The sequence below is a fragment of the Neoarius graeffei genome, chromosome 12, assembly GCF_027579695.1.
Source record: "Neoarius graeffei isolate fNeoGra1 chromosome 12, fNeoGra1.pri, whole genome shotgun sequence".
Taxonomy (NCBI): domain Eukaryota; kingdom Metazoa; phylum Chordata; class Actinopteri; order Siluriformes; family Ariidae; genus Neoarius; species Neoarius graeffei.
The window spans coordinates 63,648,714-63,664,629 of NC_083580.1; the positions used below are offsets into that span (position 1 = coordinate 63,648,714).

The 15,916-nt window shown below is 41.5% G+C and overlaps 2 protein-coding genes across 3 annotated transcripts; both read right to left on the bottom strand.

Annotated features, from left to right (window-relative positions):
- Positions 1-1,373: 1,373 nt before the first annotated feature.
- On the bottom strand, positions 1,374-3,776 carry fosl1b (FOS like 1, AP-1 transcription factor subunit b). Of its 2 annotated transcripts, XM_060935151.1 has the most exons (4): positions 3,471-3,776; positions 2,679-2,927; positions 2,128-2,235; positions 1,374-1,947 (listed from the first exon to the last, which is right to left on the bottom strand). In XM_060935151.1, the coding sequence occupies exons 1-4, from the start codon at positions 3,558-3,560 to the stop codon at positions 1,810-1,812; spliced, it is 585 nt and encodes a 194-aa protein (XP_060791134.1). In that variant the 5' UTR covers positions 3,561-3,776; the 3' UTR covers positions 1,374-1,809. The 2 variants fall into 2 exon arrangements, with proteins under 2 accessions (XP_060791134.1, XP_060791135.1); XM_060935152.1 differs by lacking the exon at positions 2,128-2,235.
- Positions 3,777-9,381: 5,605 nt separating this feature from the next.
- Positions 9,382-13,613, bottom strand: tmem223 (transmembrane protein 223). The gene is made up of 2 exons (XM_060935153.1): positions 12,985-13,613; positions 9,382-9,841 (listed from the first exon to the last, which is right to left on the bottom strand). The coding sequence occupies exons 1-2, from the start codon at positions 13,460-13,462 to the stop codon at positions 9,543-9,545; spliced, it is 777 nt and encodes a 258-aa protein (XP_060791136.1). The 5' UTR covers positions 13,463-13,613; the 3' UTR covers positions 9,382-9,542.
- Positions 13,614-15,916: the final 2,303 nt, after the last annotated feature.

Genomic DNA, 15,916 nt, shown 5'->3' on the forward strand with positions numbered 1-15,916 from the left:
TCATGGGGGAAGCCATGACCTAAAGGTTAGAGAAGCAGTTTTAGAACCAAAAGGTTGCCAGTTCAATTCCCTGGACCAGTAGGAATGGCTGAAGTGCTCTTGAGCAAGGCATCTAACCCCCCACTGCTCCCCAGGCTGCTCTATTTATGTTGTACGTCGCTCTGAATAAGAATGTCTGCTAAATGGCTGTCATGTAATGTAACGATAAAGATTCAGAGCAAGAAAAAGTTGTAGGCCCAACTATAGATGAGGGAACAAGATCAATAAATGACATTTGATTATTGTGTTTTCCCTCAAACTGGAGTGTGCATATTTTACAATAACCACCATGCACTCAAGAGGAAAAAGCTGCCACTCGTCTGATTTAGTTCACATACAGAATGTCACCAGCATGGCTTTGTAAGAAAAATATTTTATATGATTAAATCCATCCTGGATAATTAACTGGAATGTGCAAAAGTTCTGGTCAAAATTTGAAAACTGTCACTGCAGCAGTTTTTCACCAACTGCAAGCTTAAATTGACAGTCAATCTTGAAAAATGACATGCAAATATTATTGGAAAGGGTGCAGACATATATGTTTTGTGTTGGACCTCATCTGATTTAGTTTAGTAGAGTGTAAGGCATTGCTGCCTTACAGCTCCTGAGCATGGGTTTCCTCAAGGATCTCCAGTTTCATCCCACCTCCCAAAAACATGCTGACAGGTGGATTGGCTATGCCAAATTACCCCTATGTTTGTGTGCATGATGCTCTGTAATGGACTGGCATCACATCCAGAAGTGTATCCCTGCCTCCAGACCTTGACCAGGATAAAGTCCTGATGATAATATATGGCTGCTTTATGACCTGTTCGATTCTGGTGCCAGTGTTTTTCTGTGTCATAAAATATAAGAGTCGGTCGTGTTTCAATATGCATCCACTCAAGAATCTAGACTTTTTAATAAAAGGATAATTACTAATTACTGAACAAGAGTGTAATTGTTTATGTGCCTTATTTAATGTCAAATAACTTTTTTCTGTATAATTTTTTTTGGTCTTCTTATAACTCTTCTTCTTATATAAAACTACAGAATTCCATTAATTCAAATGAAAATTTTAAGGAAATAATTCAGTCACAATCTAATGCATTCACTAAGTATCTTTATTGGGTTTCACTGACCGAAGTTACTGGCCACATCTGTGTTATGTTGCAAAATTTTCAGCAGGTTATTGTGATTATGCAACTATAAATGTTTTTTTTTTTTTATTTAATTTTATTTTTTTCCAGCACAAGGCAAAACATAGGGTCTACAATTGGGTCCCAGTGAGCACAAAAACATTTAAAAAAGCATTTTTACCCAAGGTTCATACAAAGTCTGGAGTAAAAGGGTGTTTTGTTTTTTTCAATAGATTTTAAAATGGACACAAATAAGATGACTATGTGGTCTACACAAGACATCAAACTTCCTATGGCCCCCCCCAAAAAATACACTAAGATACTAAGATCAACAAAAAGCCTTTTTAATGGGCTGTTCTCAGTCAGGCCATGCTGGCCATTTAATAGAGGTTCGTATTCCCTGGGGAAGCTAAAACTTTATTGAATTTCTAAACCATTTAGAATGAAAAATAGGAATTTCCTCAGAATTATAGTAAAATGTCTAATTAAAATGTACTATTCAGTACTATTTGTCAACAACATGCAAAATATAATGTTACTTATGTTTAACATGGTAACATAATTGCTTTTCAGCTTTCTTAAACTAAAATATCAGCTGTCAGGACTGATCTGAACCTGCAGACTCAGTTCTGAATTTGTTCAGGGTTGTTGGTCATTCAGGATCCGAGCCATCCATCTTACAGGCAGGCTTATGAGCCTCTAGAACTAACTCCAGCCTTTCTTTCTCCCTCTCCAACCCAGCAATCTCTGCCTCCAGCTGAGCCTTCACATGCTCCAACTGCTCAGTCTCCTAAAGGTCAAACAGAAGAGTTTAGCAGTGCATACAGAGTAGAGTGTCATATATCATGAAAGAAATGAGTATTACATTAAATCTAGAGTCAACCTAGAACAACTAATTGATTGGGAACACTTTACTATTAGTTACAAGCCAGTAAATAAATCAAATTGAAATCCTAGCCATAAGACTCACGTTTTGTAACGTGTCTGTAAGCATGCGTCGACGATCCCGACATCTAGCCGCTGCTATTCTGTTCCTTTCCCTGCGGGCTCTCCTCCTCTCACACTCCTCAACGGATCTCTAGAAGTGATTCAGAGGCAAAAATAACAGTTAATTCTAAGCAAGAACTCTATTTTTAAAAAGAAAATAAAAGTTAATGATGTAATTCTGACAAACCTTCTCCCACATTTACAGAAGCAATATGGCAGGATCAACCGAGTGATGATACTGCCATCTTGTGGAAGGTAAGTGTACAGCACACACAGATTTCCCCAAATATTACTCCTCTTACTCATCAACGGCCAGATTTACAATCTGGTCCGAGTGTGTCTTTTCTGAATCCCGCGCGAATATCACTACACTGACTCACCCTATGAGATCCTATGTGACTAAGGTGTGAATCACACAGCCCTCTTTACCATAAACGGATGAGTCAAATCCAAAACCTCATCCCTGCTTTCACTGTTTAGGACCTTCTCCTACACAAAGCGACATTTATATCTTCAGATTAATCTACAACTTACAGGTTGAGTGCTGTGTTCTTGCTCTGGATCCTGAGATCTTCCTCGTGTCCCAGAATGGAACAGCTCTGAAGTGAAACACTGTGAAAGGAGACATGGACAGTTTGGCAGTGAAGAGGGCAAAAAGGAGGCCAGGGTGTCCAATGCGCACTCTGCTTCTGAGACCAGAGAGGACTCGACCAGCCACTCATCATCTGGCCTGGAGGTGACAGAGCCAGCATTGGGGCTGAATGTGACTGCATCTGTGATCTTCTGCAAAATATTCAAAGGGAAAGGAAAAATACATTTTCTTTAATATATATATATATATATATATATATATATATATATATATATATATATATATATATATATTCTAAAATAGGAAGAAGAAAAGAAAAGGGTCAGGGTGTTAAGAGGCAGGGTTTTAATTAAGCACAGTGATAACCTGGTTGAAAATAACTACGCGTTTATTTATTTATTATTTTTTTTGCCAATAGTTTAAGTTTCAAATCGTTATCTAGGATATATATACACACTGTTAGAAATACAGATACAGTAGGAGTCCATTTCTGTACCCCTTGGCTCATTACTGGACCTTTTTAGGGCCAATAAGATATATATATCTTCCTAAGCGGTATATAAAGGGTACAAATAAATACTTTAGAGGGTATTGATCCAAGCCATCAAAGGTACAATAATATACTTTATTTTCTGACAGTGTAGGTCGTTTTACTTGTTGCATCTTTATATCGCATGCTCTTACTCAAGCACCTGATTTCCCCTATTTACATTTGTTCAATTAGTGTAACGAACCTTGTGCATGCTGGTGCTGGTGCTGCTCAGGTCCAGTCGTGCTGCCATGTCGGTATAAGTGAAAGCTGCACTCCAGTGGCTCTGATACATCTCTCCAAAAGTTCTCTAGGATGATCATGACCGTCAAACCAGTCATTTAGACCATGTTGTTGTTATTGTTGTTGTTTTCTTCTTCTTCTTTCCTAAAATCGCATATTTTCATCTCATCATCTCCTGAAGGTCCGAATTGAAATCGCTCGCGCCACAGGGTGAATTCAAACGACTCCACGCGCTCTTACAGGGATGAAAGTAGAGCACGTGATTCAATTCATGTTCCACTCCACTACTGCGTTCCAGTCCCTCCCTTCCCTTCCCTTCCCTTCCCTTCCTGATACTCCTTGTCCAAAAAAATGACAACTGGGCATATGAGCTTTATTATAGTTTTCAGATAATGTTTCAGGCCGAAATAAACAAACACAGAAGTCCACATGGTTTCCATCAGCTTTCAGCTTTTCAGAAGGTCATATCAACATCAAACAAACAGCCTAACAGGCTACATATAGCACAAATATGCTAAATAATTGTAAACAACTCAATTGTTTCACTTCACTGTATTTTTTTATTTTTATTTTTATTACTCTACACTACCGTTCAAAAGTTTGGGGTCACTTTGAAATGTCCTTATTTTTGAAAGAAAAGCACTGTTCTTTTCAATGAAGCTCACTTTAAACTAATCAGAAATCCACTCTATACATTGCTAATGTGGTAAATGACTATTCTAGCTGGTTTTTGGTGCAATATCTCCATAGGTGTATAGAGGCCCATTTCCAGCAACTCTCACTCCAGTGTTCTAATGGTACAATGTGTTTGCTCATTGCCTCAGAAGGCTAATGGATGATTAGAAAACCCTTGTACAATCATGTTAGCACAGCTGAAAACAGTTGAGCTCTTTAGAGAAGCTATAAAACTGACCTTCCTTTGAGCAGATTGAGTTTCTGGAGCATCACATTTGTGGGGTCGATTAAATGCTCAAAATGGCCAGAAAAATGTCTTGACTAGATTTTCTATTCATTTTACAACTTATGGTAGGGAAATAAAAGTGTGACTTTTCATGGAAAACACAAAATTGTCTGGGTGACCCCAAACTTTTGAACGGTAGTGTAATATGGTTTAATATACAAAATAACCATTTTTTTTAACTTAGTCTACATATAGCCTCCTGAGAATGACTGACAGAACACTTACCTACAACAATACAGCCAAGTGTGAATCCAAATCTCCAAGTATTTGATCCAAGGTTCATATCAAAGCTAAAAAGCCCCAGTTCCGTCCTGACCTTCTGAGGCTCTTTGCTGCTCTTTCGCGTGTCTCAATATCACTGAACTTGACAAGTTAAGGCAATCGTTTCATAATTCATTTTTTTCATTAAAAAAATCATGTACATTCCTGTTCAAAAGTTTGGGGTCACTTTGAAATGTCCTTATTTTTGAAAGAAAAGCACTGTTCTTTTCAATGAAGATCACTTTAAACTAATCAGAAATCCACTCTATACATTGCTAATGTGGTAAATGACTATTCTAGCTGGTTTTTGGTGCAATATCTCCATAGGTGTATAGAGGCCCATTTCCAGCAACTCTCACTCCAGTGTTCTAATGGTACAATGTGTTTGCTCATTGCCTCAGAAGGCTAATGGATGATTAGAAAACCCTTGTACAATCATGTTAGCACAGCTGAAAACAGTTGAGCTCTTTAGAGAAGCTATAAAACTGACCTTCCTTTGAGCAGATTGAGTTTCTGGAGCATCACATTTGTGGGGTCAATTAAATGCTCAAAATGGCCAGAAAAATGTCTTGACTACATTTTCTATTCATTTTACAACTTATGGTGGGAAATAAAAGTGTGACTTTTCATGGAAAACACAAAATTGTCTGGGTGACCCCAAACTTTTGAACAGTAGTGTACGTTTGTTGTGGTTTTTTTTTTAATTTTACAAATTCTATCCAAATATCTGACGGTTGGTCAATAAACTACACTCAACATTCCTTTGTGGTACCTCAGATGATTCATGGAGCCAAAATGTTTGGTTTTGTCTCATCAGTTTGCACTTTCTACATTAGCTAAAATGCTAATCTGTTTGTGCCACTTGGAAAAAAAAAAAAGAGTCACACAGTATGAAGAAGAAAGCACAACTTTATTCATCACACACTTGTGAAATTTCCTCTCTGCATTTAACCCATCTGAAGCAGTGAACACACACGTGAGCAATGAGCACACGCACACACACCCAGAGCAGTGGGCAGCCATGCTAACAGCGCCTGGGGAGCAGTTAGGAGTTAGGTGTCTCGCTCAAGGGTACCTCAGCCCAAGGCCGTCCCATATTAACCTAACCTAACCGCATGTCTTTGAACTGTGGAGGAAACCCACACAGACACGGGGAGAACATGCAAACTCCACACAGAAAGGCCCTCGCCGGCCGCTGAGTTTGAACCCAGAACCTTCTTGCTGTGAGGCGATCGTGCTGCCCACAATAATAATGTCATAATAATGAGAACATAGGTCTCATGACTTTGTATCTAATATTTGAGATAAGTCATAATGATAGCATAGTCTTCTTCTTCTTCTGGCTGCTCCCAAATAGGGGTTGCTACAGCGGATCTTTCGTCTCCGTTGCTCCCTGTCTTCCGCATCCTTCTCTACCACACCTGCCACTTTCATGTCCTCCATCACCACATCCACGTATCTCCTCTTTGGCCTTCCTCATTTTCATGTGCCTGGCAGCTCCATCCTCAACATTCTCCTTCCAACATGCTCTGCATCTCTTCTCAGGATGTGCCCATGCCATCTCAGTCTCATCTCTCTTAGCTTAATTCCCAAGCTCTCCACATGTGCTGTCCCTCTGATGTGCTCGTTCCTTATCCTGTCCAACTTCGTCACTCCCATCACAAACCTTAACATCCTCAACTCCTCCACCTCCAACTTTGCCTCCTGTCTCTTCGTTAAAGGTACGGTCTCCAATCCATACATCACAGCTGGTCTCACGACTGTCTTATACATCTTATCTTTAACTTTTGCTGGGACTTTCCTATCACAAATGACTCCCGAAATCCTTCTCCAACTGCTCCACCATGCCTGCACTCTCTTTCTCACCTCACAATCGCAGCCCCCATTTTCCTGCACAGTTGACCCCAGGTACTTGAATTCACCAACTTTCTTTATGTCTACTCCTTGCATCTTCACTACACTCTCATCCCCATTCTCATTGATGCACATGTATTCTGTTTCGCTACTGCTCACCTTCATTCCTCTTTGTTCCAGCGCATACCTCCATCTCTCCAAATTTAATCAAAATCTGTTCACTACTTCCCGAGTTACGTTGGGAACCGACCAAAAATTATAATTATGACATAGTACGTCACTTACTATTTCGTAATGATGAGAAAATTATGTACTAAAAACTTGTCCTAAGTAGAAGGTCATTTGGTAGAGTGCAGGCCTCCACCAAGCCACAAATTATCAACATCAAAATCTCATCTCATCTCATTATCTCTAGCCGCTTTATCCTTCTACAGGGTCGCAGGCAAGCTGGAGCCTATCCCAGCTGACTACAGGCGAAAGGCGGGGTACACCCTGGACAAGTCGCCAGGTCATCACAGGGCTGACACATAGACACAGACAACCATTCACACTCACATTCACACCTACGGTCAATTTAGAGTCAACATGCATGTCTTTGGACTGTGGGGGAAACCGGAGCACCCGGAGGAAACCCACGCGGACACGGGGAGAACATGCAAACTCCGCACAGAAAGGCCCTCGCCGGCCCCGGGGCTCGAACCCAGGACCTTCTTGCTGTGAGGCGACAGCGCTAACCACTACACCACCGTGCCGCCCAACATCAAAATCAAATCACTTAAATCTAGGATAATACTCAAGCTGTACTCCAGATTTAATCAAAATCTGTTCACTACTTTCTGAGTTACGCTGGAAACAGACCAAAAATCCTGGATCCATGTACATATCCAGATTTTCATTAAAATCTAATCAGTTGTTCCAGTTTTCCTCAAAATGTCATCAAAATCCGTTCAATACTTTTGGGGTTATGTCGGGAACAGACAGACAAACAAACGTGAGCAAAAATCTAACCTCCTTCATACTAAGTCATAATTATAAGAAACTTTCCCATATTTCATTATTCTGAGATAGCAAATCATGTATGAAAGTCAAGTATGAAATATTAAAGCATGATTATGAAATAAGATCTCATTATTGTAACAACCACAACAACTTTATTCATCACACACTTGTGAAATTCCTCTCTGCATTTAACCCATCTGAAGCAGTGAACACACGTGAGCAATGAGCACACACACACACCCAGAGCAGTGGGCAGCCGTGCTAACAGCGCCCGGGGAGCAGTTAGGAGTTAGATGCCTCACTCAAGGGCACTTCAGCCCAAGGCCATCCCATATTAACCTAACCGCATGTCTTTGGACTGTGGGGGAAACCCACGCAGACACAGGGAGAACATGCAAACTCCACACAGAAAGACCCCCGTCAGCCACTGGGCTAGCTCTTTCATTTTTCCAGTGACTAGCCTGCTGTTAATTTCTTTACTCTGTACCTGTTGAGCTCATTCACTAACCAGTTTATACACAGCAGTTTCAAACTAAACTTGAATGTCACACTGACCTAAAACTATTTAATAGGATGGTTAGCTTAAATTTCTTCAACATAATCCTTTTTACAATATTTACCTTCGCTTCTTATATATATCAGATTTTTTTTTGATATTTGATATCTACTTGATGTCCACAGTCATCCTATTCTCTTTCTGTTCTTCTGTCCCTCAGGTGGCATCCAGCCTCTGCTTTGTTGTCTTTGTCAGTCGTTGTGACTCACATTTCAATATCGGCAACAATAAAAATGAGATTTAGCTTGAGGCCATCTGATTCAGTTTTCAAAACTGTGTAATATTTCTGCACCAGCTTAGTCACTCCTGTCCACTGCTGAATTGATCAACTTAAAATATCACCCATGATTGGTTTTTTTTTAATGGTAATTCGTCATCCTTTAGGATGCAGGTGCAAGAAATGATCCATCTCTGTATTACTGTACTACTTGACCAGAGTGCCAAAATCAAAAATGCTGGTCAGGAACCAACAATATTATGGTTTTATAACACACCTTATGATGCACTTGGATGCCATTATCATCAGTGACGTAACCTGGGGGTCATCAACATTATATACCCTTGCCCAGGTGACCCATTTGGGGCTGATCAGGCCCTGGCTTGTATCCAAGTAGCTTATAATTTCTTCCTGCTGTCCAAAAGGTTATTAGGTTGTGTTTCACTTAGACTTCTGCATATTTAACCTGCTTGGTAACAAATGTGAATTAGTCATTCTATTTTATGACTTTCATGAAAGCACCTATTTCCTTGTAATATTAGTAATACAACCTGCTTACACAGCCTTCCTCACATCTTGAGTATCATTTAAATCTCCTTTGGCAGTGAACGTTTCATGTGAATAACAAGTGGAAAATAAAAAAAACAGGCAGTGCTATATGAATCACTCAAAGCGAAGTGCTTTACAAAGCACCAAAAGACTACAGAATGTATCTGTACAGAATGTACAGAATTTAAAAAGAAAAAAAAACACAAAATGTGTCATCTGCTATTCTTCCTCTGTAGTTTACTTGTTTTTTTACAATAAATGAAAATGTGACGACTTGAAATTTAATACATTTACGTCACACTAAGTAGACATTATTTATGAGTGTAAAATAAATCAGTTCACTATCTTAATTATAGAAATATTTATTATCTCCTCCTCAAACCTCTAATTATCATGAGGGAAAAAAAAATCAACATGCTGCTTTCATTTGAGAGTCAGGACATCGATGTCATGCAAATGAGTAATGCACTGAACTCTTGTTATTGCTATGTAAGCTTTAATCACTTGTCACGTGTGTACAAACTTTCAAATGAAAACATCTATAAGTCATGCTTTCATCAGCAGTAATACATCTATAATTCTTGTGCTTTTTTTTTTTTTTAAACAATGGTTTTAAACCATGTAAATGGCATGACATCTATAATGGTCTGTAAGCACCAACAGTGACGTCAAACAGTTTTGGATTGTTCAGGTTTCCTTCCTTGTCCAAAAGGAAGTAGAACTTGTGATTTTTTACTTTGAGAGGGATGAAAGAGGGTGATTCCTGTCTGTGTGCATGACAAGCCACTTGATTCAAAGGTACAGTTAGATGCCAGGCATTGCTCACTCCTAGGGGTGACTGGGTACACACAGTCACCTTTCCACCTCCCTTATGTAGAACCACACGACTGACAGAGCGCCGGCTGAACAACATGCCCAGTCCAACAATTCCTCCTCCTAATGGCAGAGAAAGACAGAGATGAGACAAATGGTGAGAAGATATGGTATTTTATATCACCGGAAAGAAGAGTCAAGTTCCTATACAAACAGGCAAAGCTATTTGTATCAAAAGGTGTTGTTAATCTTCATGTTCATTTCATTATGAAGCAACACATATTCAATTTTTTTTAATACTACAAACTTAGTATTTCAATAGGTTTGCTGACTTTTTAGATGCCATTAGTGATTTTTTGAGCAGGTATTAGCCAGCGTTCCTCCACAGCTTGAGAGAGCAGACTTGATGTGTCAATCCCAAATGAGTCGCTCTTGCATGAGCCTGTTCCCAATGACTGATCACTGATCACCATAGCTCACAACAATCTATTCATTGCTCACAATAACAACCAATCACTGATTACCATGGTTTGTCCCAAATACACACTTTTTGCTTGATTTTAAACTCTCATTGTGGTTATATTTACAAGTCATAAAAGCAAGTTATTCTACCCATAACCATTTCCTTCATGTCCACCTCCCAACTACACTCTACGACTGCTTCATTTTGTCTGATTTTTTGACAGAAATTATAGTTCAAAGTCCCTTCCCATGCCAGGACCTGGTCTTCCCAGGTAGTCTCCTGTCCCAGTCCTAACCAGGTCCTTGAGGTGCACTGAGCAGTGCCACTCTCACCTATTACATAGCTAGGGTTACACTGGGGGCTAGTCCTCTGGTAACCACGAGAATTTGATTCCTTACTTGCGTCATATATTGCGGCGTGCCTTGTCAAACGACAGTAGGTACCATCTAGATAATTGTCTTGGGTATGACCCGACTGTGAGCAGAACTCGCGATTTCCTGGTTGAGAGGCAGACACGCTGACCACTAGGCCAGCTCCAGAAATTATAGTATATTGGAAATATTTAAATTCTTTGTGTCACCATGACAAAAGATGACTTATTTCTATAAGAAATGTTATTTAATATTACAGCTTTGCTGAATATTCGATTCTGATTGGTCAATTACAGCATCACCCTGTCAGAGTTTATTTCGCAATAATACCCAGCTGGCTGGCGGCACGGTGGTGTAATGGTTAGCACCGTCACCTCACACCAAGAAAGTTCTGGGTTCGAACTCAGCGGCCAATGAGGGCCTTTCTGTGTGGAGTTTGCATGTTCTTCCCGTGTCTGCGTGGGTTTCCTCCTACAGCCCAAAGATATACAGGTTAGGTTAATTGGTGGCTCTAAATTGACCATGAGTGTGAATGGTTGTTTGCGTCTCTGTGTGTGTGTCAGCCCTGCAATTAGCTGGCGACTTGTCCAGGGTGTACCCTGCCTCTCACCCATGGTCAGCTGGGATAGGCTCCAGCTTGCCCCCCGCATGGGATAAGCGTTTACAGATAAAACAAACAAACCCAGCTAGCTGTGTATCATCCTTTAGGCTAGTTGGGTAGTTCTTCGGTAACACATTCACAGCAAAATGTGGTACTTTTTTTAGTTGCAGTACTCAAGATCTCATCTCATCTCATTATCTCTAGCCGCTTTATCCTTCTACAGGGTCGCAGGCAAGCTGGAGCCTATCCCAGCTGACTACGGGCGAAAGGCGGGGTACACCCTGGACAAGTCGCCAGGTCATCACAGGGCTGACACATAGACACAGACAACCATTCACACTCACATTCACACCTACGGTCAATTTAGAGTCACCAGTTAACCTAACCTGCATGTCTTTGGACTGTGGGGGAAACCGGAGCACCCGGAGGAAACCCACGCGGACACGGGGAGAACATGCAAACTCCGCACAGAGAGGCCCTCGCCGGCCATGGGGCTCGAACCCAGGACCTTCTTGCTGTGAGGCGACAGCGCTAACCACTACACCACCGTGCCGCCCAGTACTCAAGATAATGGTATTAAATAAAATTTCCACACTGTACAGGGCATCTTTTGACCCTAAAAAAAAAAAGCATAGAAAAACTGACTTAACTCTGAACGCAAAACCTTTTATGAGGAAAGAAAAGTCAGTAACGGAATTATGTCAGAAAAACTGAACTCTTAAAATTCAAACCAAGATTTATCTGAAGCGACACTGCTATAAGAAAGAAAGCACAACTTTATTCATCTCACACACTTAGGAAATTCCTCTCTGCATTTAACCCATCTGAAGCAGTGAACACACACACATACCCAGAGCAGTGGGCAGCCATGCTAACAGCACCCGGGGAGCAGTTGGGAGTTAGGCACCTTGCTCAAGGGCGTCCCATATTAACCGAACCGCATGTTTTTGGGCTGTGGGGGAAACCAGAGCACCTGGAGGACATGCAAACTCCACACAGAAAGGCCCCTGCCGGCCTCGAACCCAGAACCTTCTTGCTGTGAGGCGACCGTGCTAACCAATTACACCGTGCCACCTCGGAGTTGTGAATATAATAGGAGTGATGATTTTTAAATATGGTTTTCAGTACATTTTGCTTTGGATTCCATATTTTAACAATATCACTGAACTTGACAAGTTAAGGCAATCGTTTCATAATTCTTTTTTTTTTTCATTAAAAAAATCATGTACACTACTGTTCAAAAGTTTGGGGTCACTTTGAAATGTCCTTATTTTTGAAAGAAAAGCACTGTTCTTTTCAATGAAGATCACTTTAAACTAATCAGAAATCCACTCTATACATTGCTAATGTGGTAAATGACTATTCTAGCTGGTTTTTGGTGCAATATCTCCATAGGTGTATAGAGGCCCATTTCCAGCAACTATCACTCCAGTGTTCTAATGGTACAATGTGTTTGCTCATTGCCTCAGAAGGCTAATGGATGATTAGAAAACCCTTGTACAATCATGTTAGCACAGCTGAAAACAGTTGAGCTCTTTAGAGAAGCTATAAAACTGACCTTCCTTTGAGCAGATTGAGTTTCTGGAGCATCACATCTGTGGGGTCGATTAAATGCTCAAAATGGCCAGAAAAATGTCTTGACTATATTTTCTATTCATTTTACAACTTATGGTGGGAAATAAAAGTGTGACTTTTCATGGAAAACACAAAACTGTCTGGGTGACCCCAAACTTTTGAACGGTAGTGTAATACAGTTTAATATACAAAATAACCATTTTTTTTTAACTTAGTCTACATATAGCCTCCTGAGAATGACTGACAGAACACTTACCTACAACAATACAGCCAAGTGTGAATCCAAATCTCCAAGTATTTGATCCAAGGTTCATATCAAAGCTAAAAAGCCCCAGTTCCGTCCTGACCTTCTGAGGCTCTTTGCTGCTCTTTCGCGTGTCTCGAAGTCCTGTGAACGCAAAATAGGCCAAGTAGGTCCAGAACAGAAACTGTCCTCCACAAAACAGAGCCAGGAGCCTGAAGAAGCGGGTTCGGTCATGCTCGAACAGCACCACATCTCTCACCACGGCGGAATGGGAACTCCTCACCGGCTTAACGGGGACTGACGGTACATAGTGGCGCCCTTGAGATGTCAATGACATGCATTTAAACTGATTCAGGACGGTGGGATTCTGAATAATTCCCACATACCGCTTCGGCAGAGGCAGAACAGCCTGGAAATGCTGTATACAGGTCACTCGATGTGGTGCAATGAAGGAAGCTCGAGCTGTAAATAATACACACTGAGACGCCATGACACTCGATAAATATTTTAAAATATTTTATACTCCAATTGGTAATGCACTAGAATTCATTTCACTGACTATAAGAGTTAGTGGTAGCTTCCGTGTCGCTAAATTTCTAGCTCAGACGGATCACCAGGACGCCGCCATATTGTTCTTTACTCCTGTGGGTACGGAAAGCGCGTTGGTCCAAACTGTATCAGTATACTGTGATTACGTCATGCTCCCAAGTGACTTCCATCCATTACACTGGGGAACACAATTTTTGTTGAGTTAGGTCTGACAGCTCATCTCATCTCATTATCTCTAGCCGCTTTATCCTGTTCTACAGGGTTGCAGGCAAGCTGGAGCCTATCCCAGCTGACTACGGGCGAAAGGCGGGGTACACCCTGGACAAGTCGCCAGGTCATCACAGGACTGACACACAGACACAGACAACCATTCACACCCACATTCACTTTAGAGTCACCAGTTAAACTAACCTGCATGTCTTTGGACTGTGGGGGAAACCGGAGCACCCGGAGGAAACCCACGCGGACACGGGGAGAACATGCAAACTCCACACAGAAAGGCCCTCGCTGGCCCCGGGGCTCGAACCCAGGACCTTCTTGCTGTGAGGCGACAGCGCTAACCACTACACCACCGTGCCGCCCACCACAAATATTATTACAAAAAATAATTTCATATAGGAATGATCTTATTTGGACGCCAATATTTTTTTTAACAAATATTTAATAGTAGGCTAACAGCGTGATCTTGGCGTGATTCTCGAGGGCCAGTCTTCCTTCATGCTTTATCACTATCTTCGCAGGGCACACAATGCAGGCGGCGGAAAAAGGGTCGCCCTGTGTGGGCCTTACCCATTCGCTGAATGTGTCAAAATTTGCCCATCCCTCGTTGAATGTCACATGTCTTTTTTTCTTTTTGACAGGTACCGGATCTTCTACTTCATTCTGTCCGACTCCCTCATCGTCTGTCTCTCCTCCAAAATAATACAAATATAATCAATATAAGGGGCGGCGCGGTGGTGTAGTGGTTAGCACTGTCGCCTCACAGCAAGAAGGTCCTGGGTTCGAGCCCCATGGCCGGCGAGGGCCTTTCTGTGTGGAGTTTGCATGTTCTCCCCGTGTCCGCGTGGGTTTCCTCCGGGTGCTCCGGTTTCCCCCACAGTCCAAAGACATGCAGGTTAGGTTAACTGGTGACTCTAAATTGGCCGTAGGTGTGAATGTGAGTGTGAATGGTTGTCTGTGTCTGTGTGTCAGCCCTGTGATGACCTGGCGACTTGTCCAGGGTGTACCCCGCCTCTCGCCCGTAGTCAGCTGGGATAGGCTCCAGCTTGCCTGCGACCCTGTAGAAGGATAAAGCGGCTAGAGATAATGAGATGAGATAATCAATATAATTTCTCTCAGTCTGCTTCGTTGTTGTTTTAGCCTTTTCTCTGGAGAACTGAACTTTAAAAGTTAGACTACCGTATCACACCAAATAGCCCTAATCCTTTGTTTTAATCACAAGAGAGAGGTGCTATGTTATTGGGACAACTGATTTATTCATTTCTCACGCCAGTGTTCAGGCATTCTTTTTTGATATATTTAACGATTTATTTAATGATTCATTTATTGATGAAATTGGCCCAGGCTTTAGAACCAGCCTTTATCAGAATCAGAACATAGGAAGTAGCCAGCCAGCCTACTCGCGCACCGACCAAGGGAACTCTCACCTCTTGTTTGGTATTACGGTATTCCAGTATCTTTGATTTCGCGTGGCCGCCGTTGTATTGACTACGATCACCTAGCAACGGCGACTGGCTGCGTGCGCAAACATTCGGTGAGGCCACACAAGTAGCTGCCTACAATATGCCCGCTTACGTGAAAACTATTAATATGTTAAGTGGCTGCGAGAAACATTAATGATTTGTGTTTATTTCAATGGGGGATAATGTGAGGAAGTAAAAAACCGGGACAAAACATGTCCCGGGAAGGTTATTCCATTTTCCTGGACATTTTCCACAAAAAAACCGGGACAATCCCGGAAAAACCTGGACGTGTGGCAACACTAATTTAGAGTCACCAGTTAACCTAACCTGCATGTCTTTGGACTGTGGGGGGAAACCAGAGCACCCGGAGGAAACCCACATGGATAGAACATGCAAACTCCACACAGAAAGGCCCTCGTCGGCCACGGGGCTCGAACCCAGGACCTTCTTGCTGTGAGGCGACAGCACTAACCACTACACCACCATGCCGCCCCGGTCTGACAGCTGTTTTTAACTAATTTTTGGGTGCGGAATCCAAAATTGATCTCAGTTTTTCTCTATCACGTCAGGTTTTTGAACTATAGGATCCCCGTTTTCTTAAAAAATATGAAAAATACTGTACTTAACAGATATGTGCTTGTTTTATAAAAATGTACAAATATTGACATACAATGAAATATGAAAGAAACAGGCATGACTGTAATGTTTATTTA

Excerpts from the sequence above, each read along its gene's own strand:
- fosl1b (XM_060935151.1), bottom strand. The coding sequence starts at position 3,560 with ATGTATCAGAGCCACTGGAGTGCAGCTTTCACTTATACCGACATGGCA. Across the intron at positions 2,236-2,678 it reads AAGAACACAGCACTCAACCT|AGATCCGTTGAGGAGTGTGA; the intron begins GTAAGTTGTAGA and ends AATCACTTCTAG. Across the intron at positions 1,948-2,127 it reads TTACAGACACGTTACAAAAC|GAGACTGAGCAGTTGGAGCA; the intron begins GTGAGTCTTATG and ends TTTGACCTTTAG.
- tmem223 (XM_060935153.1), bottom strand. The coding sequence starts at position 13,462 with ATGGCGTCTCAGTGTGTATTATTTACAGCTCGAGCTTCCTTCATTGCA. Across the intron at positions 9,842-12,984 it reads ACTTGGCTGTATTGTTGTAG|GAGGAGGAATTGTTGGACTG; the intron begins GTAAGTGTTCTG and ends CTCTGCCATTAG.